This window comes from Ambystoma mexicanum, chromosome 6p, assembly GCF_040938575.1.
Source record: "Ambystoma mexicanum isolate Mex_15411 chromosome 6p, UKY_AmexF1_1, whole genome shotgun sequence".
NCBI classification, from domain to species: domain Eukaryota; kingdom Metazoa; phylum Chordata; class Amphibia; order Caudata; family Ambystomatidae; genus Ambystoma; species Ambystoma mexicanum.
In genome coordinates, this window is record NC_090935.1 from 825,916,339 (window position 1) to 825,941,902 (window position 25,564).

The following is a 25,564-nucleotide window of genomic DNA, read 5'->3' on the forward strand; positions in this document are numbered from 1 at the left end:
AAGGGACCTTGTTGTTAATTACGCCACCGTAATTTACGGTGGCGTAATTAACGCCTTCCCCACTCCCATTATGCCCTATGGGGCAAAAATGGGAATGGGGAAGGGTAAATGGGGATTGGGGACTTACAGCCCCGCCAACCTCGGAATGGGGCGGTAAGTCCGCCAACCACCATGGCGTAAACATAGTTTACGCCATGGTGGTAAAGGTACGACCCAGGCGGTAACTTACCGCCTGGGTCGTAATGAGGCCCAATGTCTAATGCAAACTTTCAGGCCGAAACATGTCGACTATTTATATAACTGACCACTTTGAGAGCCAGTTTTGTTTGTGTCTTTTGTTGTCTGTTTGTGATCAGAGATCAAGTAAAATTACTCTTTTAAACAAGTCTGTATGTTATGTGATTGGACATAATTATTTGAAACACAGCTCAGTCTTCACCACGTCCTATACAAAAATTCTAAGGAATTGTTTCTCATTACATTTGGGGAGTACAATAACATAACAGCCTTGCTACCACCCCAGTTGTGTTGAAACATTGATGTGTTTTGTTCAAATTTCCTTATGTATTAGTATTGTATTGGTTTGTCCATTTTAACTATATATGTGAAGATATAAATAAAATGTATTTTTTAATGACTTTATATGTGTCTCGTGGCGGGGATGTATGAAGAATCACCCCAATTTGTAAAAGGTGTTTCGTGACAGTGTTGACTAGTGAGAGCTATTAAGGCAGAGGGAGGGGTAATCAGTTTCCCATTTTGTTTTTTGTTAGGGAATATGGCATAAGTGAGCGGAATGTTGGTGTTGATATAGCATTTGAAACTACATGACCAGGAAGTTACAATACAAACATAGGTTCATAAGGCCATTTATAATTAAAGCTACATTAAACCCTATTGCAATGAGGACTTCTGACCTCTAAAAAACAGAATGGGCAGGCGAAGTATTGGGTGGTTTGGACTGGCTATGGTCCTGAGGCAAGATCATGGAAGCCCTCTGAGAATGCCGATGCTCCTCGCTTCCGCCAGGGGCATAGTGATGGAGAGCAGCATAGCAAGGTAGCATGAACCAATTAATGGTGGTTCAGAGAGTTCTCCCCAGCGACCATTTTAGAAATAATGGATTCAAATGTTGCATTTTACAGTACACTTTCTCTTATAAATTTGGTGAAAAGCGACAAAGTGTACAATCCTTTTTGTGGGGTAAAATATGAAGAAACTAAAAAACATGAAATGCCAAGTCACCAACAATTCACCGACGCATGCAAACCTATAGGTGCACCTATATATATATTTCAGCATTCCCAGATAAGGAAATACTCATAATTGCTTAGTACATAATGCTATTATGGCTCTGCTTATATATGTCAGTTTCCCCACGTAAGAACAAACTCCTGTTGGCTTTGCCTTAATGCCAGTAAAAAAAGCCATAGTAAGAAAATATACCCTTGCTGCCTACACAGATCCGCTCCCCCAATATAACAACACTTCTCATGTTGTATGTACCCCCTAACGCCGGTAACAAATGGCATGCACAGTAAGAAAACATTACCTTGTGAGCTGTAGAAATGCCCCACCATGTACTCCAATCCCTCCTTCTCATAATAACATTCATGCTGGCTTTGATTCGCCCACATACACCAGTAAAGCATGTCACGTCCCTGTCAAAAAATGGTCATGATCCAATGCCCCTTCCTGGGTCCTTGCCTCGTGTACACACACACACACACACACACACGCGCGCGCACACACACACACACGCCACATGCACACACACGCTCATGCACACACACACACCAGTCACACACCATGCAGCTTCTTTGTCATTCACACTAGCACCCAGAACATTCACACTGTATTCACACTTACCCATGTACACCATTCACACTGTATTCATTCATATGCGTGCACTTATAAACTCCCCCTTGCATACATACAGGCATAGATATACATCCTTACACACACACACCTGCATGAATGTACGCATACAATCATACACACATACAATCCTCGCACACACACATACAAATAAAATAAAACACTTTTTATTTTATCCTTACCTGTTTCTCTCCAGATGCGGCACTGTCCCCTTAGGTGCTTCGTAGGCCCGTGTCTCCCGCAGGCTCCATGAAGACAGGAAGCAGGGAGAGCTACCTGGTTCCTGACATGTGTGGATCATAGGAGCTGGAAAATGACACCTGCTGCTCAGCCTCAAATAGACATCTGTAAATGCCCACACAGTGCTGCTTCCTGAGTGGGCGTTTACAGATTTTGGGTTGGCCCTGCCCACTCAGGCCATACGCGCTCGTCTCGTCTTGGAAGCAAGACGACGCAGATCAACACATGTTTGATCCCCTGGTCCGCGCTTAGAAACCTCTGGGTATTAAGCGTGTTATGAATAACCCATTGCAATTACATTACAATTAGCCTGTATACACCGCTGAAGCTAGGTAGCCTGTTTACTTGCTGCTCTATTGAGTCTAATGGTAAAATAGGCATAAAAGAATACAGAAACTATGCAATAAATGCTGTCTTTATTTGAAGGAGGATTGCAGATGGTAGCTAAAGACTAACCAGGCACGCCAAATATTAAAGCAATAATTCATATTTTGAGAATTGTTGCACCAATGTCCATGGCATGTAGTAACACAAACCTACTTAAGACTTAACAACTTGGTCACTCTTGGTGTTTGAGGTGAGGACAGAGCACTCTATGTGGGACATGATCTTTGTGGGTGAAGAACTCATTGATGGCGTGGCACTTGTCTACAGATTGTGGGTATGTTAGATCTGGTGAAGTGTTGATGCAGGGTTTGACAGCCTTGAAGGGGGAATAGAATGTTTAATTGTTTTGGAGAAGGTGGAGAAGAAGTAGGCTTTGGCTGTGGAGGTAAGTTTGTGTTCAACTCTTTTTACTGATGTTTTCAAAAGAATAACATAAAGCAAAGTAGAGTCATATCACTCAACATCACAAAGTGCTATAGGCAAGGTTGTCGTATCACAATTTACACTTCAGCTTAACTGGTCAACTTTGGACTTGCAACAATCCCCTCCCTCCTGCTCCTCCCCGTCCCTCCTTGTCTCCACTTCTGTAATCCCTTCTCCCCCTCGCACCTCCTCTTCAGAGCACAAGTCATGCTTAGTTCATGGGTTGCTGATTCTCCAGCTTCTCTGCGATAACGGGTGGTTCCTCTTTCAACAAGTAAAAGTGTCCTAGAGCGCTAAGTCTGGGAGGGCAGGTGCAGTCCTTATTCGAGTCTTTTCTGTATTGTAGAAATGCTCCCCACTTGTTAAAGAATGAGGCAGGTGCTTTGTGCGACATGCTGCCTAACCAGTCATCGTATGTGGGGAATCGTGTAGACTTCCATCAAACTTCAATGATGTTTCTGGCAACCAATAGCATCAATCTGATCAGCTGCAACAACTGTCATTGGTTGCTTGTAATCTTAGCTTGGCGAGGGGAACACCAGCCCAGTAGACAGAGCTTTGCCGAGCATTGTAGTGGGAGGCTCGTTATCAAACTTAAAGTGTCAGCCACCTCTTCCCAGTAGGGTCTCAGCTTGGGGCAGTTCCACCAAACATGTATGTAAGTACCCGGAGCCCCACAACCACGCCAACACAACCCTGAGTCACTGGAACCCATCTGCGCCACTCTCACCGGGCAGATATACCACCTCGCCAACATTGTATAGTTTTGCTTGGTGTACTGCACACTGTCATCTTCCTGGCACCCTGCCATATCACAGCCCATTTTCCTCAGTCTACCTCCAAACCCAGGCCTTTATGCCACCTATTAGCGTAGGAGGGAAGTTTAGCTAGTAGCTGTACGTTAAGGCAACAATATAGCTGTCATATCAGGCCAGCTGATCCTCCCAGGGTGAAGATAACATTTTTAAAGGCAGTAAGAACTCTTGTAGACCCCCTTTTATTGTCTCCCTTCAACACACAATGACATAGTTGCATGTATGTAAAGCGTTCACACTCAGATTCCCTAAACGCGTCTTTGCACTACAGAAAAAGATCTAATTTTGCCCCCTCAAACCTATGTGCAATGGATTCACAGCCTCCTTCCTGGCAGGTCTGGAAGGTGTTTTTCCCATATGCCGTTGTGAAGGTGCTATTGCGGTGGATTGGGGTGGCTGGGCCTGGGAATGGAGTTAAATCTAACCTTTCACAACTGCATCCCATACTTTAAATGCAGTGGACATGGATGGTGTTTCATACAAACAGATGGGGTAACCTCGGCGGGTCCGAGCCACAGCATGTGTCGCAGGAGCCTGTCCGCTACATTCTCCTCAACCTTTTTCCATGGCTTAGTGGATTGCGGATCAACCGAATCAAGTAGGACCCAGAGCTGCGTCACCTGAAAATATTTCTAGAGGTTACGAAGAGCTTACCCTCCTTCCAGTCTTGGTCTACAAAGTGTAGCGACAGCGATCCAGGCAGGCTGGTTATTCCGTGCAAAAGTTTCGGCAGGAGAGTCATTTTGATAACCGCTATTCTGCCCACTATGCGAGCTTGTGCGAGCTCCATTTTAATAGGTTATTCCTGATCTCTCTTATGGTCCACGGGTAGTTTGCATCATTAAGGCTACTTGCCCGCGCTGTGAGGAATATGCCTACATACCGAATGATCCTCTCCGCCCACTTGATCAGGGATATCCCAGTTATGTCACGAAGCTCAGTGTCCCACAAGCAATTATTCATAGCCTCACATTTGTTGAGATTTACTTTGAACCAGAGACTGCTTTGTAACTATCAAGGAGCTAGAGTATCTGAGGAAGCGAGTCCTTTGGTTTCGATAGCGCTAAAAGAATGTCATCTAAATGCAGCACTATTTTGTGCTCTTCCCCACCACAGCTGATCCCTTGAATTTCCTTCTTGCTCCTTACTGACTCCGCTAGTGTCTCACCGACAGTGCAAAGAGTAAGGAAGACAGCAGACATCCTTGCTGTGTCCCTCTGCACACTTGAAAACCCTGTGAAAGCTGTCCATTGACCGAAACCTTCCCTGTTGGGACATTATATAAAGTGAATACGCCCGTTATAAATTGATCACACAGATCAAATGTATGTAGCACCTCCCGGAAAAAGCCCTTTTCCACCCGTTCAAATGCCTTTTCGGCCTCTAGGACTACCAGCACGCGGGGGGTTTCGTTTTATGTGCAATATCAATAAGATTCACGACCCAGTGAGTGTTGTTCATTGCTTGTCTCCCAGCAACAAATCCTGATTGGTCTGTTGACACCATGGAGGTGAGGACCTGGTCTAGCCTGACTGCGAGAATCTTAGCATACAATTTTCTGTCAGTGTTTAGTACCGCTATGGGGCGATAAAATACGCATTGGGTTGGGTTTTTGCCCTACTTGGGAAGCACCGTGATCCTTGCCTCCTCCATTGTTTCCGGGACAGAACCACCTCTTCATGTCACATTTAATATCGTGTGGAGCGGCCCCAGCAATGCCCCAGAATAGGTCTTATAAAATTCTGGTGCAAACCCATCAGGCCCTGGTGCTTTTCGTAGTTTAATGGAACTGATGACCTTGAGAATCTTCTCTTTTGTTATTTCCTCGTTTAAGTACTCTCTCTGCCCTGCTGTCAGTTTCGGTAGACTGCAGCTATTCAGGAAGGCTTCAAAATTCTCTGTTTTGGGGGAATCGGACGTGTGAAGGTTTTTATAAAAGTCATCAAATATCTTACGCTTCTCTTGTTCTGTGTCTGCCAAACCCCCCCAGCGGTTCGCAGTTACACCGCCACACTGTTGTCGAAGCAAGCTTTCAGCTTCCAAGCTAACAGCTTGCTTGTCTTATTTCTATACTCGCAATATAGCTGCTTTGTTTTTAAGAGGGTGAATTCTGTTTTAGTCCCCTCGATCAGATTGACCTGATTCCTGATTGCCTGTAGTTTCCTGTAGACCTGACGCAAATCTTTTTCCCTGTACTTCCCTTCAGATTTCTTCAGTTGCGCCAGCAGGGCCTGCATCTCTAATACTTGTGTTCCCCGGAGACCCCCCTTTGAGATTGTCATGCCTCTAATAAAGTCATTGAATGCCTTCCAACGTGTCTCCTCCCTTGTCTCCCCCTGAGCATTCTCCGGAAAGAAGTGTCCTATCTCCTCGCCAATCTCCTGCTTGCACACTGCGTCATTAAGAATGGAGGTATTAAGTCTCCAGTATGATGTGTTGAAATTATGAATAAGTAATCGTACCTATCTCTGCTGACCTGACACTGGCTGCATTGTGCCTTCGCACCATGATATAGTCCAGCCTGTAGTAAACCATGTGCACATGTGAACAGAATGAAAAGTCGCACAACATGGGATTCAGAGGTCGCCAGTTGCCCACTAGCCTCACCTCTTCTAACCCCCCAAGAAGTGCTTTAGATGGTTGTGCCTCTCCCATGTATGTGCCTCTCGAGATATCCCAGTTAGGGTCAAAGGTCAGGTTGAGATTTCCGGCCAGCAGTATCTCCCCAGATACAAAGCCTACCAATTCTTTTATTACCGCACAGAAGAATACATTTTGCCCTGAGTTTTGGACATATATATCGAGGCTATAGTGAGGAGTGCTCCATTGAACCACCCTTCTATTAAGAGAAACCTCCCATGCTTGTCTGATTCGGTGTTCACTGAATGGAATTGAACTCGCTTGGGCACTAGTATGCAGGCCCCCTTAGTCTTATTCTTGGCATGATCGAAGAACTGGTGTGCAATGTTTTTCGAGCGGATTCTGCCCGTGTCTTTACGAACTAGGTGTGTTTCCTCCAGGCACATGTCTATTTTTAGGTGAGATAGCTCCGGAACAGTCTGCCTCTCTTATGAGGGGAATTGAGGCTCCCCAGATTATAAGTCAGGGCTTTAAATAACATTGCCCCGTTCGTTGACCCAATGGTCCAAGCTGTGATTCACCCTCCTGCCCTTCCCCATCACTCCTCATATGGAAAAGTGCTGTGTCTGTGGACTGTCCACCCATGGATCCCTTTGCTGTTCCCAATGTCCCCTCCCTGCTCCCCTAACCCCGATCAAAGGCAAATCCACTCCGCCCATCTCTTTGAATCTCCCTGGTGATGGGTGGAACTAAGGCCCCCAATTAGACACCACTGGGCGAGAGAGCATTAATTGTTACAGTTGGTTCCATGTGTTAATATCCCCGCAAAAATATCCCCATACAAAAATATCGCAATATTTTTGCGGCGATATTAAGGCATGGAACCTGCAAGCGACACCCCTGCAATGCCTCCATTATTTTGAAAGGAGCGGGGGACACCCCCGCAACCCCTTCTCCCAAAACCCCCTAAAATTATCCCCCAAAAAATATCACCTATGGGCGTTCCAGATTACCGTATATATGGCAATATTTTTGGTGGGGATAATATGTACTGATGCCTTACCGTCCACTTCCTGCATATCTCTCATCGTGCTTTTGGTGATTGTGAGTGTTGCGGCTGCGCACCCTGCCCTCCTCTAGAGCCTGGTGGCCCGTCACAACGTCTTCGCAGAGGGACCGTGGACCATTGCCTTTCACTCACATTGTTTTGTCCTCGTTTCAGCTTCAGCCCCAAAATCTGGGCCGATTCTTGAGTGTCGTGCATCTTGTTTCCCGGGAGTTCCAGGTGAAAAGCAGCCCGAAGAGGAAGGTCCACCTACAGCGGATCTCCTCTTTCTGCAGCTTTGCAGTGATCTGTTGAAACGCTTGTCTCTTCTGTAAGGTAAGAGCTGCTATTTCTTGGAAGATTAACAGGGGCATGCCTTGAGAATTTAAGCTTCCTATCCTCCTTGATGCACGAAGGATCTCCTCTTTTGTAGCGTATCAGTGAAGTTTCATGATTATGTCCCTTGGTTGGGCTTTCGGGGTTCTTCTTAGAGGGTCCACCCGATGGACGCGATCCAGGGTTATCCCACTGGTGGCCACTTCAGGGACTATAGTTTTGAAGACTTGCTGCATCCAGCCACGTAGGTCAGCCTATTACATCCCTCTGGTGCGCCTCGTATGCAGAGGTTTTCCCTCTGGTGCCTATTTGCCAAGTCCTCTATGGTTGTCACTAAGAGCGACATATCCTGTCTGGTGCTGGCTAGTTCCCCCTGTAGGTGGAGGACGTGCTCCTGCAGAGACTCTAATGATGTTTTTGTCCCCCACTCGGGCGTTGTGTTGTTTTTAGTCCAACTATTGACCTTTTAAGTTACTCAGTGCTGGATCTCCTCTATGCTCTTATGGATTGTCAGAGCTCCGTTTTGAGGCACTGAAGGCAATCTAAGAGGTCTGGTTTGGAGAGCCCTGTGGGGGATGCTGGTGCTGTCTTCTCCAATGCTTCTTCCATTCTCGTGGACCCTGCCCCCGGTTTTGTGGCTTGCTTCTTTCCTGCCGTTTGCTCAGGCGTAGCCCACAAGTTGCTCAGGGTTTGGTCTTGTGTGCCTCGGTGCGTCACTCTGCGTTGCGACATCCGCTGATTCAATGCCGTCCATGGAGATCCCTTCTTCCTGTGATATTTGCCAGTCCTGGGACAGCCTACAATGCACACCAGCAGCCTGATTGACTAGCCGTGCTGCACCCGCACAACATTTCTGGGATCCTGCCACTGGAACAGTGCTCTAGCTTCTGAGGGTCATATCCACTATGCCCCCAGGCACCTCGCTCCCCACGGCCACCAGTACTGATGCACAGTTGCCACCTCAGCAGCTCTGCTGTTTTTCTTGTGTCTGCTACAGTTTACCAACAAGCCTATTCACTGTATGCAGTGGCCACCAGTTGCTCCCCTCGTGCCTTTTTTCACCAGCACCCCCCGGCAGGGAGATCGTCCTTCCCTCAACCAAGGTTCCCGCACAGAATGCGTGAAGCACCGGTAATAGATAAGGCTGTGATCTTCTTTCTGCCTCATTTGCTCTTGGAGGGCGGGTAAATGCATTGACCCACTCATGCATGGTGTCCTGGTAGAGCTCACTGCCGCCCCCAAGGCCCGACTCCACCTAGAGGATGTAGCTGTTGTGGATGTATGCTGCCTCTATGTCCCCGCTGTTTGTTGGCCCTCTGTTCACTCATTATGGATGGGACAAAATCACCCCAGCACTCCTCTGCATCTGAGGTGCACCACGCCTGTAACTCCAAACTGGATTGCCCATCTGGAAGCCACGATGGGAATCCCACTCTCCTCTGTTGCTGTGTCTGGCAGATAGGAGCCGGCTGTTCTGCATCCCACGAGGACCAACTGCCGGCCAGTAGCACCCCGATCCAGGGATTGTGCAAATGCACACTTCAGAGGCCACCCACATCACCTCCCAGGTGCCGTGCCCGCACCTGCCTGCTGATATTGATGACCACGAGTGCATATGTGATCGTTGGGTCGGGGGAGATCCTCCAGAGGCAGGCGGCTCTGTGATACAGGGTGCCGAATTTCCAGTGCAGCGTGGGTTGCATAGGCCTCTCTTGGGGCTAACATTGCCCACCTCAGCGAAGCGCCTATCTCTGGTTTTCCACCAGAAAGTGCTGGTGAGATTCGCCCCACCGCTGCCAGAGGGCTCACAGCACCCATCACTCACGTTTCTTACAGATTGATGGCTGTGTCCTGCACCTTATCGGCTCCTGTTCTCCCGATGATGTCAGACCGGCTAAGTTAGGTGGCCATCTTCGGCGGCCATTAGCCACGCCTTCCTGCATAATAGTTTGTGTTCCTGTTGTGCTTCCTGGTTCACTGCTGTCTCATTCTCTCTGGCAAATTCACTTTCATACACTCTTTGCTCCTCCACTACTATCATCCTCTCTCCTCCTTAACCCCAATGTGCTCGTTGCCACATTTGATCCTTTCATCCTCGTGCACCCTCCACTGGCCTACCTCCAGACTTCAAAAATGCCAACTCTTTGGAAACTCAAAACTCCTGCTCAAAACCTGATTACTTACCAGTGAAGCACCATCGAAATTCCGCTCCCATCTTCACTTGCAGCAACAGGCCTCCCATGGTGCACTGAGCCACCCACCTGCAGCAACAGGCCTCCAATGGTGCACTGAGCCACCCACCTCCTTCTCCACTAGGTCCTCTTTCCTGCTTTTCATTTTGTAGATATTATATATATTGTTTATAATGTCCATGTGGCTTGCTGGATACTTTTGTATGCATGTCGTATGCTGGCTACAGTTTGTTCCCGTTCTCTGTACCGATACCCTTCTTCACTAAGTTGGTAATTGTTTCCTACTGTCCATACCCTTTGTCAGAGGTATTGCTGGGGTGGCTGTGGGAGGGCTATAGCCCCGGGTCTTTTGGTTGTAGCCCCGGATAGAAGCTCAGGGGCTACAACCAAAAGGCTAGCTAGCCCCAAGTCCTGACAGTATCGACATTAGCCTAGCCCAGATCTTTTCTAGACCTAGCAACACCCCTGCTATTTGTAAAGAGCTGCATTGCTCTCAGCTTTGTGACTTTTGTACAACCTTTTGGGTCAAAGGAACCTGTTTTCCCTTGTACAATAAATACAATGAATAAACAGACCCCTAAGAGTAAAGCCTTGGGCTCACCAAGTTTAGCAAAAGGTGAGCGAAGGGAACCGATAGTGCACATCCTTTTCTGGATGCTGAAAAAATACGGGCATATGGTATGAAGACTGTGCCTGTGACAGAGTGAAGGTGGTACCTCTGCAGGGAAAGTGTTCTCTGCTAAACAGACAAAGGGCCTCATTCTGAGTTGGGCGGTAAGGGTTAACGGTCACCGGTAAAGAGACCGGTGCCGTTTAACCCTATGGGTGCTATTAGCGCCATGGCTACCTCCAAACTCGGAATGAGACCCATAATGTACTTGTTTGCTCTTCTGCTACAAAGTAATGTGAGTGATTTCTTGTGAGCCGCCCTTGGGCTCACTGCCGTACATGTGCACTTCTCGTGTGCCCATTCCAGAGACACCCCGCCAGCTGAAATGTGAATTGGCAATATTTTAGGTGCAATCATGTTATGCTACTCCACAAGTAAACATGAAGGAACAATGTAGCCGCTTCTCATTTAGTTTTGACTTTAAAAGCTAATTTGGCAGCTGGGAGCAGGCTCAGGGGTGTTGCTAGGTCTGGAAAGGATCCGTGGCTTTGCTAATTTTGCGACTGTAAGAACCGGGCGCTATCTAGCCTTTTTGGTTGTATCCCCTGAGCTTCTATCCGGCACTACGATCAAATGAACCAGGGCTATAGCCCCCTCATTCCCCCCAGCAACGCCTCTGGCTCAGGCTAACATGCAGATGTCTATGGACCCTCCCACTCTGTTAATATTAAAATACAGGGTTGTAACGGCACACCCACGTGTGTGTGGTTTGTTTCTTAAGAGGAATGTGCTATGTAGTTGTTGGTGGGAAAGGGGAAGGTACTTACAGATATAGACCCGCAGTTCTCCAGGAGCCATGGCATAGGTGGAGCTAAAGCAGTGAGGTAGGACTCATTCAAGAAAGATCAATTCCAGAATTTTGGAAATATTCCTGACTTGCTCTGCCCCAAAGTGTCCTCATGTGGACTATGACCTCTGGGGACTGCAGTGAAAGATGGGCGACACTTCTTCAGGAAGTTGGAAATAATGGATTCTAGCAGTGGGTTTAAGAATGCACCAATGCCCTGCTAGAATGTTCCTATAAATGGAGTGGTCACCCACCACTCTGTTGATTCCTGTTGTAGCTGTTAAAAATGGGGTTGACGATATCTATTAAAGAAGAGAGAGAGTGCCTCCACTCCAGTGGTCTCTGAGGAATAATGAGACGGTAGCTGAAAGAACGCTGCAGCTTGCCTGCCCCAATGTTCCTTTCACCAGGACACGCAGCCGCTCTGAGTGCATGCAGTGTCCTGTGAGTCACTTGCAATATTTCGTGGTATAAGAAATGCAGAATAAAGCTCCAGCACATTTGGGTTCTTTTGCCAGACCCACACCACGTTTTAATGCCCTGAGGTATTGCTTCGGGCACTGCTGTTGCTCTGACTTTCATCCTAAACATTCAACACACTTTGGAGCCACCATAAAAGTGCCTTTGAGATGCCAACACTTCATGCACCAAGCTGCCTTCTGAGCACCAACATTCTGCTTTCCTTAACTAAGCCCTCAAGTATAGCCACTCGAGACACCGGAGTTGAAGCCATCTTCCATCAGTTCAGATGCTTAGGTCTTGTGCCAAATCTCCTGCTTTTCTAATTTCAAGATGCCCATATATACCTTTGTGCTACCACCTGCAGTACCTAAACTCTGTCCAGCCTTTGAGGTGTCTCAGTTCATTGACAGAGGCTGTAGTGCTCAAATCCCACCACGCCAGCTTGCTACATCAACACACTCAAGCCAGCAGGGAAACTGGAGCAGTGATTGTGTTGACTAGTAGCCCCTTTCCAGATTCTTCTAGGTACCTTGTCCCAAGCATTGACCTTGGTCTTTAGAGACTGATTAGGACTTTATATCTATTTTACCTTTATGAGTGAAACTCAAGTGATCCCAGTCATGGTACACATGTGCCACTGTGCACAGGGGCCTATGATATCCATTGTACGACTTCTGGCCAACATCAGATTTTGTTCCACTGCTCTACCACCTCTACCAGGCCAGTGACTTCTTAATTAATTTGCCAGGCAAATGAAAAATGTATTGGAATAAAGAATTGGATGGTAGACTTGATGGCTTGAATAATGATAGTGGAGATAAGGTGCCACTAAGAATCATAAAGTTGAGTTTGTTTGGGACCCACTTGCAAACGAATGGCATATAACTTGTATGCGTAACCAAGCACATTTTGTTTTTTGTAGCATAGCATTGAACTTGCCAAAATAAGTAGGGCCTTACGCGCAAAGTCATCCAACATTCCCGTGAAGCATTTCTTCAGTCTTTGCAGCTTCCACCCAGTGGCGTGTCCAGACCCCTTTGACTGGGGTGGCCCAAGTTGGGCACTGATTTATGCAGGAGTGGGATGAAGTACAAGCACACACCCACATAATGATCATAGTTTAGGATAATGGGGTTGCACCTGGGGTGGCCAATCAGATGCCAGGGGTAGCACTTGCCACCCCAGGCCACTCCATGGACACGCCCCTGCTTCCATTGCCAATATTTGGTTATGAACTTCAATCCATTGAGTTCATACATCAGATGACATAATTGCAAGGAATGAAAGTCACTTTTCAAAGAGCATACACGGCACAGCAAAGCATAAAAGACAGTCTGCATCAGTACAAAAAATATTTATTTTTCTAGTTCGCATTCTTGTGAAATATACTGTGCAATATACCCTGATTCGTGTTCTAATAGATGCCTGGAAATAGATGCTTGGAGCACGCCACTTGAAGAGAAATTGCAAGTCCATTAACGTGAGTGTCTTTTGCCTTCACATTCTGGTTTCTTCGGGTGGTCGATTCATGAAGTCTTGAATTGCTTGATGTAAAGGCAGCCATTTGCTGATTGAAATTTTTAAAGCTGTTATCCATCTGCAAGGTAAAACATAAAAAATTACCTTGATTTACATTTCTGTTTTTGTGCAACTTGATACAAAACAATATGACAGACAGCCCATGGTTAGATTTAGTTGGAGAATGAGGGAGATGCACTTATTCTTTTAAAGTTGATATTGGAGTAAGAAAGGGATGTGTCTTTGCCCCCCTGTTGTTTCTATCATATATTAAAATGTTCATATACTAAGATGTTAGTTTACTTAATCCAGAATCTTGATTGTGAACGCCTTGGAGGATCATGAGCCAGCTAAATACATTGAAGAAGGATGTAGGGGCTCTGGAAGTAAATACATCGAACACTGTATCCATGGTTTGCCACATACTTAGAAAGAAAAGGATCCCTTTTAAATACAAAGGAGTTGAAATTTATCAGGCTAAATAATTTGACAGATTATCAGCTAATGGCTCTTGGAGCAACACAGCTGGGTGTTGAGGCAACGCTCAGAAAACACCCTAACTTTTACGAGAATTTGTGGGGGTAGAGTTACCATCCGGGCACTCAAAGTATACAAAGCTCAAGCCCCCTCGGCAGCTCTATGTGGGGCAGGTTCACAGGGTGAAAATACATACTAAAAAATATGTTAGGTCTCCTAAAAAGTGTTACTAAAATCCGGATTTTTCTAGAAGTGGGCTAGAAAACCATCTGGCATGAGGCTTGGCTAAAGCCCTTATTGGATTTGGCTTCATCTCCGTATGAAGGAGGATTTAATCGTCTATAAAAATACTCTTTGAGAGTTTAGCAACCCAAATGAGGGTTGGCCGGTGGAAGTGACTTATCTTCTTTAAATCCACTTTCTTGACCTGGGTTTTTCGTCAGTTGCAGAATCAAAGCAGCCTTTGATGAGTGGCCTCTGAACGATTTCAAATCTGGCTCTCTTTTAGGTCCTTTACCCCTAGAATATCTATGTTTCAAGACTACATGGGGATGTGAGCCATATCGTAGTTGGACCTTGTGCCCACGGAAGAGAGCCCTGTATGTAAGATTACGGCTAAACCTTCTGCCTCCAAGTTTGGTGGCTAAGTGTCAGCCTTTGTTTTCTTATACTACCTATATGTACACGAATTGTTGAAAAAGATATACATGTTTTATTCGTTAGCTCTTTTTTTTTACTTTTCTTTATTGGCATGAGGCAGGAACAGGTAAACAATACGGTGCATATAATAAATAATGTTAAAGACACATGAATGGCAATGCATACAGTGGTTAACAGAAAGGACAGGCGGCATCTTACTCAGTTCAGCTCATTTCAGGAAGTGGCCAAGTCTATGAGTCCGGCAGGGGGAGGAGAGCAGTTCAATATCGTCTTTGCTATTCAGGTAGCTACAAACATCAGACCATATGTTTTTAGGGTGAGAGGACGTGGGGAGAGTGCTGATATAGTCCTCTTTGCACCTTTGGGTCCAGGTGGGAGTCTTCAGCAACAACTCAAAAGAGGGGGGGGGGGAACGGCGCTTCAAGCACTGTAGTATATATTTTTTGGCCACCATGGTACCGATGTTCAAAAACTTGGACGCCTTTCGCAACTCAGGCCCATCCCATAGTCCAAACAGAGCGGCCAGTGGGTCGGGAGCAATATGAATCCTAGTTATCTCAGAGAGGGCCTCTATGATGGCTTTCCAGTACGGGCCCAGCGCATCACAAGACTAGAACATGTGAATGTGGTCTGCTTCCGTGGATTTACATCTCGGGCAAGTATGGGCCTGGCTGTGTGCAAATCTCCCCACCCTGTGCGGAGTGTAGTATAGGCAGTTCAGCAGCTTATATTGCATGCAGCGAAATCTAGCATTCAGGGAGACCTTACGTGTATGTGTGCACATCCTACCCCACATGGCATCCGTGATAGTCAGGCCCAGTTCGACGTTCCATGCATCCCGTGGTGTCTGAGGTGCGTCACCCAATTTTTCCTGCAGCATTTGATACATGGAGGATGTTATGCCCTTAGCCCCGGCTGAGTTGGTTATGAAGTGGATTTCAGGTGAGTATGGGGGTTCGTCTGGATAGGAGGGCCACATGGCGCGGATCGCCACCCTCAACCTAAAGTATTCCAGTAGTTCCAGCACCGAGCCAGAATGCCCAGGGCGCCATGTCTGTGGAGTGATAAATTTACCTTCGGGAAATAGGTCGGTCAGTGCTCAATAGCCAAGATCATGGCAGTGTCGCATGAGGAGTTTGTCATGAGTGGGGCTGAGGCCCGGGAACTCCGAGATGGGCAGCCACTTGTAGTATGGGTGATAGTCTGGATGGGACTGCAATAACCGTCTCCATGCCATGATTGTGGCAGCCACGGGGTCCGCCGGGGCGTCAGTGCAGTAAGCGTGATGAAGAATAAGGGACAAAGTGTTGACCTCATCGCTTGCTAGTTTCTCAAGTTTCACATGTGGGCGGGTGGTATGAGTATGTATACCAGTGTGTAGCATGCTGTGCTTGTGCTGCAACCCAAAATCGAGCGAGGTCAGGGGCCGTGAAGCCCCTTTTATCATATGGGAGAGCCATGTGTTGCCACTTCTTACGAACCGCGCCGGAGTGCCACAGAAATTGGGTGCATGCGGTGTGTAAGTTCTTAATGTATTGTTTCCCAGGCCAGATCGGGACGTTTACAAAGATGTATAGAAGCTTAGGGACAATTATCATTTTAATTAGGGACAGCCTGCCCGGCAGGGAAAGGGGGAGATTGCGCCAACTCGACATTCGGGCCTCCACAAGCTGCGCCATGGCTGTGTAGTTGTCAGCCAGTAGCGAAGGTCTAGAGAGGGATATTTGAACCCCGAGATATCTGATTCCGCCTGGGGACCAGCGGAGAAGGAATTCACATAATGGTTGGGAGGTTGCCGAGGTAAGCAGGAATATTTCAGATTTAGTGTAGTTTATAGTGAAGCCCGAGAATGTGCCGATTTTGGTAATGTCGCGAATATTTGAGTCTAGATGGGCGGATGGGTCTCTGATATAGAGGAGTACGTCGTCGGCGTATAGCAAGATTATCTCTGGAGTGTCTCGCAGACGTATTTCCTTTCGGGCATGCCTGTTCTAACATTGTCGGCCACAGGCTCAATCGCCAGCGCAAACAGTATTGGGGAAAACGGGCAACCCTGGCGAGTGCCTCTGTGGAGCATGAAGAGAGGTGAGGTCTGGGAATTAATTAGGACTCTGGCCACCGGGTTCGTATACAGTAGTTTGATGTATGAGATCATGCAAGGGGCAATCCCCATTTTATGCAGCACCGCCCACATGTATTGCCAGGACACCATGTCAAATGCCTTCTGGGCATCAAGGGTGACCGCTACAGCCCTGGCATCGGGGTCGATTCTGGACATGACATTGAACAGCCGGTGGATGTTGAGGGCCGTTGATCGACCGGGGACGAAGCCACTCTGATCTGGGTGAACCAAGTGGGTCATTTTGCGGAGGAATCTATTTGCAATTATTTTGGCGAAGATTTTCATGTCAGTGTTAATTAGGGACAGGGGTCTGTGACCCGCATTAGTCCAGTGGTTTACCCGGCTTGGGGAGCATGGTTATGAGGGCTTCGCGCATGGACTGGGGCAAGGTGGCCAGTCTGAGCGATTCATTCCAGACATCAAGGAGCCTGGGTGCTAGGATGGCAATGTGCTCTAGATAAAACTCAGAGGTGAGCCCATCTGGGCCAGGTGCCTTACCCTTCGGGAGGCCCGAGATAGCAACTGTGATCTCATCGAGGGTGATCGGAATATCCATCTGATCTCTAGTGGCGCAAGAAAGGAGGGTCATGGGGATTTGATCGAGAAGGAGGTTTGTGTCCTGTATGCTGTGCTCCCGCTGGGGGGCATACAGGGTTGTGTAAAATTCGGTGAATGTCTCGAGGATGCATTGGTTGGACCAGTGCTGGGCGCCCTCAGTGTCCCTGATGCAGTCTATGCGGATTCTGCCCCGTTCCGCGCGGACCAGTCTAGATAAAGTTCTCCCCGGTCTGTCTCCCTCACCGTATCTTCGCGCCACCAGGGGACGGGCGTAGTATTGTATCTCATTCTGAGCGTGGGCCTCAAAGGTCTCCAGTTCTGACCTTATCCGTGCCAGTATGGCCAGGGAAGGGGCAGTGGTGTACTCCCTCTCAAGTTCTTTAAGCTTTGTTTCGGGGCGCTGCAGGCTATTTTTGATGTCTCTGAGGACCCCGGCCTCCCTGGAGATGCACTTCCATCTAATGAAGACCTTGGACGCCTGCCCCCGGACCCCATCAGGTGTGTCATGTCTTTTATTGCAGTCAAAGAAGGAGTTAATGTCGGCTAGAATATCAGCTTTGAAGACAATATCTCTCAATGCTTCCGACTTGAAACGCCAAGCAGAGCGGGAAGGCCGGACATGCCCCAGTTCGATCCGCAGCGTTACCGGGGAGTGATCTGAAAGTGTACGTGGTAATAACTGTGTGTCTGTGGTCCTACCCACCATCCCACTCGATATGAGAAAGAGGTCAATTCTCAATAGGCTATCGTGTACTGATGAGTAAAAGGTATACTCTCTCGCGTGTGTGTGGAGGACCCTCCACACATTGCTAAGGCCCAGTGTGGCAGCGTGTGCATGTAATCGGTTGGCAACATGTGAAATTGCTCTGCGGGCAGTGCCTGATCTATCTAGGTCGTTGTCAAGGATCGGGTTCATGTCCCCTCCCCAGAAGATTGGGACTCCGATATATCTCGAGAGTACGGTGGTAACTTCATCGAAGAAATCTGAGGCGTCGAAGTTTGGGGCATATGTGTTCACTAGGAGGTATTCTACATTATCTAGAAAGCAGTGAAGAATTACATATTTGCCCTCCGGGTCTATGTGACTGGTGCGCAGTGAAAATTGGACTGATTTGTGGACCAGGGTGAGCACTCCCCTTGACTGAGTAGAGTATTTTGTGTAGTACCTGTTAGAGCTCCACGCCGGAGCTAGGCATGTTGCTAGGCGCCCCATGTCATGTGTTTCTTGCAGGAGGAGTATTTTAATTCCATGCCTCTGGGCGTAAGCGGTTATCCTGCAAGCTTTAGTGAAGTTGCTCAACCCGCGGACTTTCCATGTCATAATATTAAGGGACATGGTGCCGTATCAAGGAACATCCCTGCAGCGATATTTGTTGCCATTCAATGCCATGCGCCCAGCCTCAGTGAAGTCGCACCGCCTTGTGACCATGGTTCCCGCTCTCATGCCATTTTCGTTTAAACAACCCTCAACTTTGCCAACCCCACCCTCACTGCCCACCCCCAACCAGCAGTGTAGCATTCTCCACCCAGAACAGTGGTGCCAGAGTACCATGCACAACCTGGCAACATCAGCCCATTTGCCCAACAGGGGTAGAGCTGAAAACAAGCCAACAATACAGGTATTGCAATTGCAGCGGGGGTCGCCACTGCCGTGTACCCAATTTAGCAAGTAGTGCGGTGCAATAGGCACCTCTGTACTGGTGGCGGTATTTCAGTGCGCTTTGTTACAAACAAGGCATAATGGCGGATGGTAGCAGACAAGAAGAGATAAGATTGCTGTTAACAGGGTATGACTGCCTGCTCAGAGGCTGTGGGGGGGGAGGTCCAAGGGCCGCGGGGCACACCACATCCAAGCGTCAGTGCCAAACAGGGGAAAAGTGTCACCCGCTAGGGGGAAGGGTATATAGCATCTGTCTTCCAACGGTGTAGGTGGTGTGAACTGTCATATCATTGGAGGAAGAAGAAGCTCCCGCCAGTGGCCGTGGATGCGCCCCGGAGGACACCTCCCTAATTGTAAATGTAAACCACCTCAGTCGTTGTCCATTAGGTCATCTGCAGGTTCTCTTAGGGGGATCTGTGATTCAATAAATTTCACAGCTTCGTCCGGAACCGTGAAGAAGTATAGTTTGTTATGGTGGGTTAATTTCAGCCACGCTGGGAGTAACATTGCATATTCGATTTTCCTTTCCCTGAGCATTTTCTTCACACTGTTGAATTGTCTGCACCCGCCTGGGCCCCCACATAAGAGTCCAGGAAAATTCAGATAGTTTCCAAATCCATTCTCAGCTCACCTTTCTCACGTGCAAGGCGTAGTATGTGGTCTCTGTCTCTGTAGCTAAGAATCTTAGCTATTATTGGCCAGGGGAAGTCGCCTGGCTTGGGTTGGGGAGCTAGCGAGCGATGTGCCTGCTCAACTGTGAAGAATGGGGAAAGCGGAGGGTCGCTGAGGAGGTCTTTGAGGAGGGTCTCCACTGCCAGTTCCATCCGACCCTTGAGTGCAGACTCAGGAACCCCCACGATGCGGATGTTATTTCTGCGTGACCTCGACTCTAGGTCATCACACTTGGCCTTGACACTCTTCATGTCGTGCACCAGCTCGGTGACAGTGTTTTGGAGGGCGAGTACGTCTTCCTCATTCGCCCCAATTCTGGTTTCGGCCTCAGTTATTCTTGTGCCATAAGTGAGGCCACGTTCGCGTTTATGTCATCTAGTTTCTCATGGAAAGCGGCGAACTTCTTCGCCATAGACTCCATCATTGCCGTGAGATTGGGCTGGGGGGGTCCGATGGCGCCTCTATGTCATCATGGTTCGAGGAGGAGGCACCTTACTCTGCTCTGGGTGCTGGCTTGGTGAATTTATCCATAGTCCCAGCCTTGGTAGCTCCGCAAGACCTATTTGGCATCCTGAGGGCGGGTGATGATGCGTGCAGATGTAGGCAGGCGCCTCCTGTGTAGTCCGGGGAGCAGGTCTACCAGGCCCCTGGAATGGCGGTGTGGGGTGGCAGAAGGAGCGGGCGCCGGCTGGGTGTCTGAGATTACTGGCGCACCCGTTGGTGGATCCCGGGGGGCCCCCACCAGGCAGCCACAAGGTCAGGGCCCGGGATCACTGCCCAACCACCTTGGATCGGTGAGAGGCCGTAGGAAGGTCCTCCACCCCGAGGTGCAGCAGAGGAAGGGCACAGGGGGAGAATGAGCACAGAAGGAGAGCAGAGTAGGACACAGGTGCAATGTTAGAGCGGAGCGGGGGCACGCAGGGCAAAGTACTGAGGGTCCGCTCAGCCAACTGCACTGATCAAGTGTGAGGAGTTTCCACGACCAGGGGCCAGGGTGTAAGGCCTGGAGTAGAGCCCCCCACAGGAAGATGATGCCACAATGTAGGTGGCAGTTGATGCCAGAGCAGCGCCGGCTCGTAAGGAGGGGTGGATCTCCCTCTAAAGTCTACAGCTGTTGCCTGCCTAGGTGTAGCCAGTGTCCGGTGCGCAGCGTGTTATGCGCGGCCCACCATAGGGCACGGGCTTTGTTGCTTATTAGTTTGGTGCCCCTGGGCTCCGCTGGCGGCCCCTGCAGAAGACAGCAGCAGCGCAGGCCCACTGAGGTAATGTCAACTGGGAGTAGGGGACCGTATAGTCAAGTAAAAGGGGGTTTACAGCTGCAATCAGGCGGCCCCCCAGCTCCTCACCTGCCGTCCGGTTGGTATGATGGAAAGGGGCCGCACGGTGAGGAGCAGGAGTCCGCCTAGGCAGGCTGACTCCGGTTCCCCCCGCAGCGCGGGATCCGATGGAGCTGCGGGCGCCCACAGCAGGCCGCGCCCGACGTCAGACCAGGGCAGCGCGAGGTGGATAGGGAGCCGGAACCAGGGGGGGAGGCCCGCGGTGAGTGGCACCAGCCAGAGCCCAAGCTCAGCCCGCCACAGCGGAGGGGGCACAACTACGGCAGCCCCAAGCCGGCCCACGGGTAGAGGAGGAAGGAGAGTGTCCGCTGTAGGCGCCGCAGCCAGGCGTGTCGCAGGGGCCGGGCGGATGCCACCTCCAGGAAGTCGCGCATGAACGGGTGCTCAGGATGCACCCAGCTTAGTCCAGGGTAGGCCCCTCGCGGCCCGCTCAGTTCAGGCGGCAGGTCGCCGCAACTCGGCTGCAAATGTACAATTTTTGTCGGGGTTGGATGGGGTTGTAGCCCGAGACCGCCGCTACACGCAGCAAGTATTATCAATGCGGGCTATCGTTGTAAGCCGCCGATGCAATCCGATGACAGGTTACTGGGCACAGAGCTCAACAGCTAGGCAGCCATTTTGTAGGCTGCTCAACAGCGCCCCTATTCGTTAGCTCTTTATATCGTAGTAATAGGATTGTTCCTTCTTTAGATGCTTCAGGGTTTTCTAAAGTTGCAATCTCGCAAGATGTGGTAACCTTAGATCCTAATTAGTTTGATATTAATTGACATACAGGTTTAGGACTGTTATTATATGAAATGTACCTTGATTTAATTGTGTTTATATATGTTTGGAATCATATGCTATGCGTTAATGCTTTTATAGAAATGTATTATTGTGCGAATAATGATTTGTTTAAAAAATATGGCAGTCCAGGACTGGTTTATTTCATCACACCTGACATGGCACAACTTCAGAACCCTTCAAACTGCCCAGTGATTGTAAGACTTTCATACATAAACACAATCCAGAAGAGCTGTGTCATAGTCACCTTCTTGCAGTTGTTGTTTGACAACTTTGTCTTCTAGAATTATGTAGAATGTGCATAGGATTTGTAAACCCATGCAAAAGGTTTTAAAACGGGTTCAACCGATTCCCAGTTAGACCAACTAGCTACTACACGAAAATGGGAATAGTACCCGGCAAGGGTGGTGTGACGGCCTCCCAGCCAATGAGGAGGCTCGGAACGGGGGCTTTACCACACCTGGAAAGTCCCCACTTCGAGCCTCCTCAAAGTGGGAGGATGCCATCTTTCTTGACGCTAAGTGCGACCGGTCCCTGCATCCCCTTCCCACCACCATTTCCACATCTCATTTCCCTCTCCCTGATTCCGCCCCACTTACCTGAGCTGCTCTGTCCTTCCCTGTGCCGCTATGATCAGGCTATGGCCGCCATGGAAAGGGAGAAGAGACCCCATGTAGTTCCCTTCTCCCCGATCCATGGCAGCCTTTTTATTTGTCGTTTTTCTCGAGTTGAGAGACGGTTTACACGTAATTTCTCAACTTGAGAAAAACACATTATTAGTACCTCGGTACAACGTGCCGGGATACTACCAGCTATAGAACCTTCAGGAGGCATTAACGGTCTGTTAATGCCCCGGGGCTCATGTTAAGGCCCACACTAAGGTTGGGCATGTAACTGATTCCCAAAGGGGCATTAGCAGACTGGTAATACCCTCCCCCCTCAGGTTCTATTGCTCTATTAATGGGCTATATCTGCGTTTGTTTTTCGCAGCATTGCTACATTTGTTGCAAAGATCCTGTGCTCACTTGTGCATTGCAGAATGAACATCTAACATTCTGGGGGTTTAATTCGATGTGTGTTTGTGCAATCCTGTGCCCTGACTCCATTTCCATCTATTTAAATTAACAAAATCTATCTCTAGTCAGACCAATGGAGCTAATTGGAAAGTGGTGGTTTATTTCCCTGCTGTACTCTCTGCTGTACACTTTTAAGTTTGCTAATTTATGAAGACTATGAGGTGTATTGCTGTAAGTCAGGAAGAGAAGCCCCTCCATGCTCATCCCTTCCCATGCAGGCCATGTGGCAGGTTGCGCTCAGTGATAAGAGAGTGGGCCTGGACCCTCAGGCCAAAGTTTGCCTACACCATTGCTGCACTGTGCCTACAGTGACTCTGTTGTGCACATGAGACACTGGCCCTCATTTCAAGGTGGCCAGTAAGGGATACCGGGCACCGGTATGGAGACCGGTGCCGGTAATCCCTTACCGCCCTACTACAAGGTCCCTTAGCAGGTCCCACCATTAACGGCTGGTCTGACCAGCCGTTGTGGACGGGACCCGTTAAGAGACCAGGGCGCAAATAACGGGCTCGCAAGGCGCAAGCCTGTTATTAGCACCCTCCCCATTCCCATTGAGCCCTATGGGGGCTCAAATGGGAATGGGGAATGGCATTTTCAATGGGGACGTACCGGTCCCGCAAAGGTCGGACTACACCGGTAAGTCCCCATTGAACCATACCGGTGCCGGACCCGATATTGGTGGCAGTCATGGCGCAAATTGCACCATGACTACCACCAACCTCGGAATGAGGGCCACTGTCATTGAATGGGATTACTGGGGCATGTGAGGTTGCAGCTTGCATATGATGGCAGTGTTTGAATATGGGAGACTGCACATTACATATTGTGACTGCTGGGCATGTAAGGCATTACTGTCAGTAGGTGGCGATGCTGTGCTTGGCACATTATGGTGGCAATTAGACATGTGAGGAGGCACATTATATATGTCAATGTCATTTTCTCTATTTTTGCAGGTCGCCTAACAAAAAGACTGATTATTTTCGGCGTATTTTAGGAGGCCTAAAAAAATTGAAAAAAGGACATTTCTTCAACCTCCCCAATTTGCTTGCAATTGGTGTGGGGTGGGTTTTACCGCCCCAATTCTCCCTCAGCCTCCACCACCTCCCTTCCCTCCCAAGACTCCCCCCACCATAATGCACTCAAACTCACACACAAACACGAACACCCAACACACACACAAACACACACATAAAAGTACCCGTTCTTCATTGAGGCAGCTTCTATGTCCTGGAGTGCCAGTCAGCTCCTACGCGCATTAGTGTGCATCGCAGGGGCTGCCAGTTTGATGTAAAAAGACTGGTCACAGAGTGCTCTTCTAACTCGTTTTTTGTAATCGTTAAAAAAAAAAATATTCACTCACGACCAATCACTCTGCCGGGCATAGGAGCATGAACAACCTTTAAATGCCTACTCTTTGCATCACCTGAAAATGTATAGCTGTTTATAACATACATTGGCTGCACCTAGTATAGGATGCCAGTAAATTGGTCACATGAAAGTAGTGTCCTTAGCTTATATGCTGTCTGCTTCAATAACTGTTTTTTAGTTCTATGTAATGTCACTTAATTTGATGTAAATGGATTCAGAGGTCATGGGACGTCACTTTGTCACTTTCTGTGAGGTTATCGAGGTCAAATGTAATGTCACGACATTTCCATTAGCTGTGTAATGTCACCTCCACTACCACTGGCCTTTTGGCGAATTGACATCCCAGGCCACGGGTTTGCTATTGCTAAAACGTAGGTCTAAAACTGTCAGACCTTCATACACTGGCAACTTCCCAGCTGCAGTATTAGTTCGCTGTTAACCATGTTGATGGCAAATATTGAAAAGGCACATCAACTTTGAGGATGCGGCTGAATGGTTGAGTGGAATTGAGGTTCTAGCGTTTGGAGTATGGAGATTTATCATAAAGCATCCGGCCTCAAGGCTAAGCTCCTTTTTTAGCTTCCCCTTTTCAATGGTTTTACTGATTGTGCACGTAGTTTTTTAGTGCAGCATGTCTCTTTGGGCCTCCAGTGCACTTTCCAGATATTACTCATGTCCTGCCAAGAAGTCCATTAGCACCCAGGGTGGGGGGAGCAGCCAATCAGGTTCTACAGGTCGTTCTCTAAAACTGATCTCAGCCCGCATTCCACAGAACCTGCCGACTGCCCTTCTGCCCGGACCACCATCTTCTCCCCACCCTCCTTTCCTTTTAAAAATATTCTCAATGCCTAACCCCAGCCCAACTTGCCTGATTGTGGTGGTGGTGAGGCTCACCACTACTTCTCTCTGTCTCCCTTTGTTGGACGCAGCGGAAATGGAAAAGGCGCTCCACGTTGTGTCCCTTTCATTCATAGGAAAGACCTCGCTATCAGCACCCCAGGTTACCGCTTTGGTGACAAGGGAGGCTAATGGCATTAGTAACCAGTTCACGGGTTACACAGGGGGGGGGGCTAACATCCCGGTGCCCTCACTAAACGCCCTTGCTTCACTAGGGCCTTTACCTCGGGCTGCCAGGACGTTACCCCCCGATTGCAGCATACATAGCACAGCTTTTGCACAGAAGTTAGACAGAGATCAACAAAGTGCCGATGACAAGAGCACTAGAAACCGCGTGTTGGACTGATCAGCTTATACATAACATTCAACTTCAGTTTCCTTTGGTTTCTTTATAGGGGAAAGGGACGTTCCATCAGGTGGGTTTTCAATATTATTTAGACATAAAATTATCATGACATGGATTTATGAAGTCTTACTTTTGAAAGTGATATTGCAGAAAGAGAGAAGGTAAATTAGGCTCCTTTATCAGTGACTATGAGAAGCTGGGAGTGGACTGTAGTCCCTTGCCCCTCAAACACAAAGGAGTACATAAATTGTAAGGACTTGCTAAAACTACTGCAC

General features: G+C 48.4%; 1 protein-coding gene across 1 annotated transcript in view; it reads right to left on the reverse strand.

Moving 5' to 3' along the window:
- Nucleotides 1-13,153: 13,153 nt before the first annotated feature.
- Nucleotides 13,154-25,564, reverse strand: part of LOC138510049 (uncharacterized) — a 731,668-nt gene continuing 719,257 nt past the window's right edge. The window contains exon 13 of the mRNA XM_069625466.1: nt 13,154-13,412. Within this exon, the coding sequence (XP_069481567.1) occupies nt 13,313-13,412 (100 nt within the window). The 3' untranslated portion in view covers nt 13,154-13,312. The remainder of the gene's footprint in view (nt 13,413-25,564) is intronic.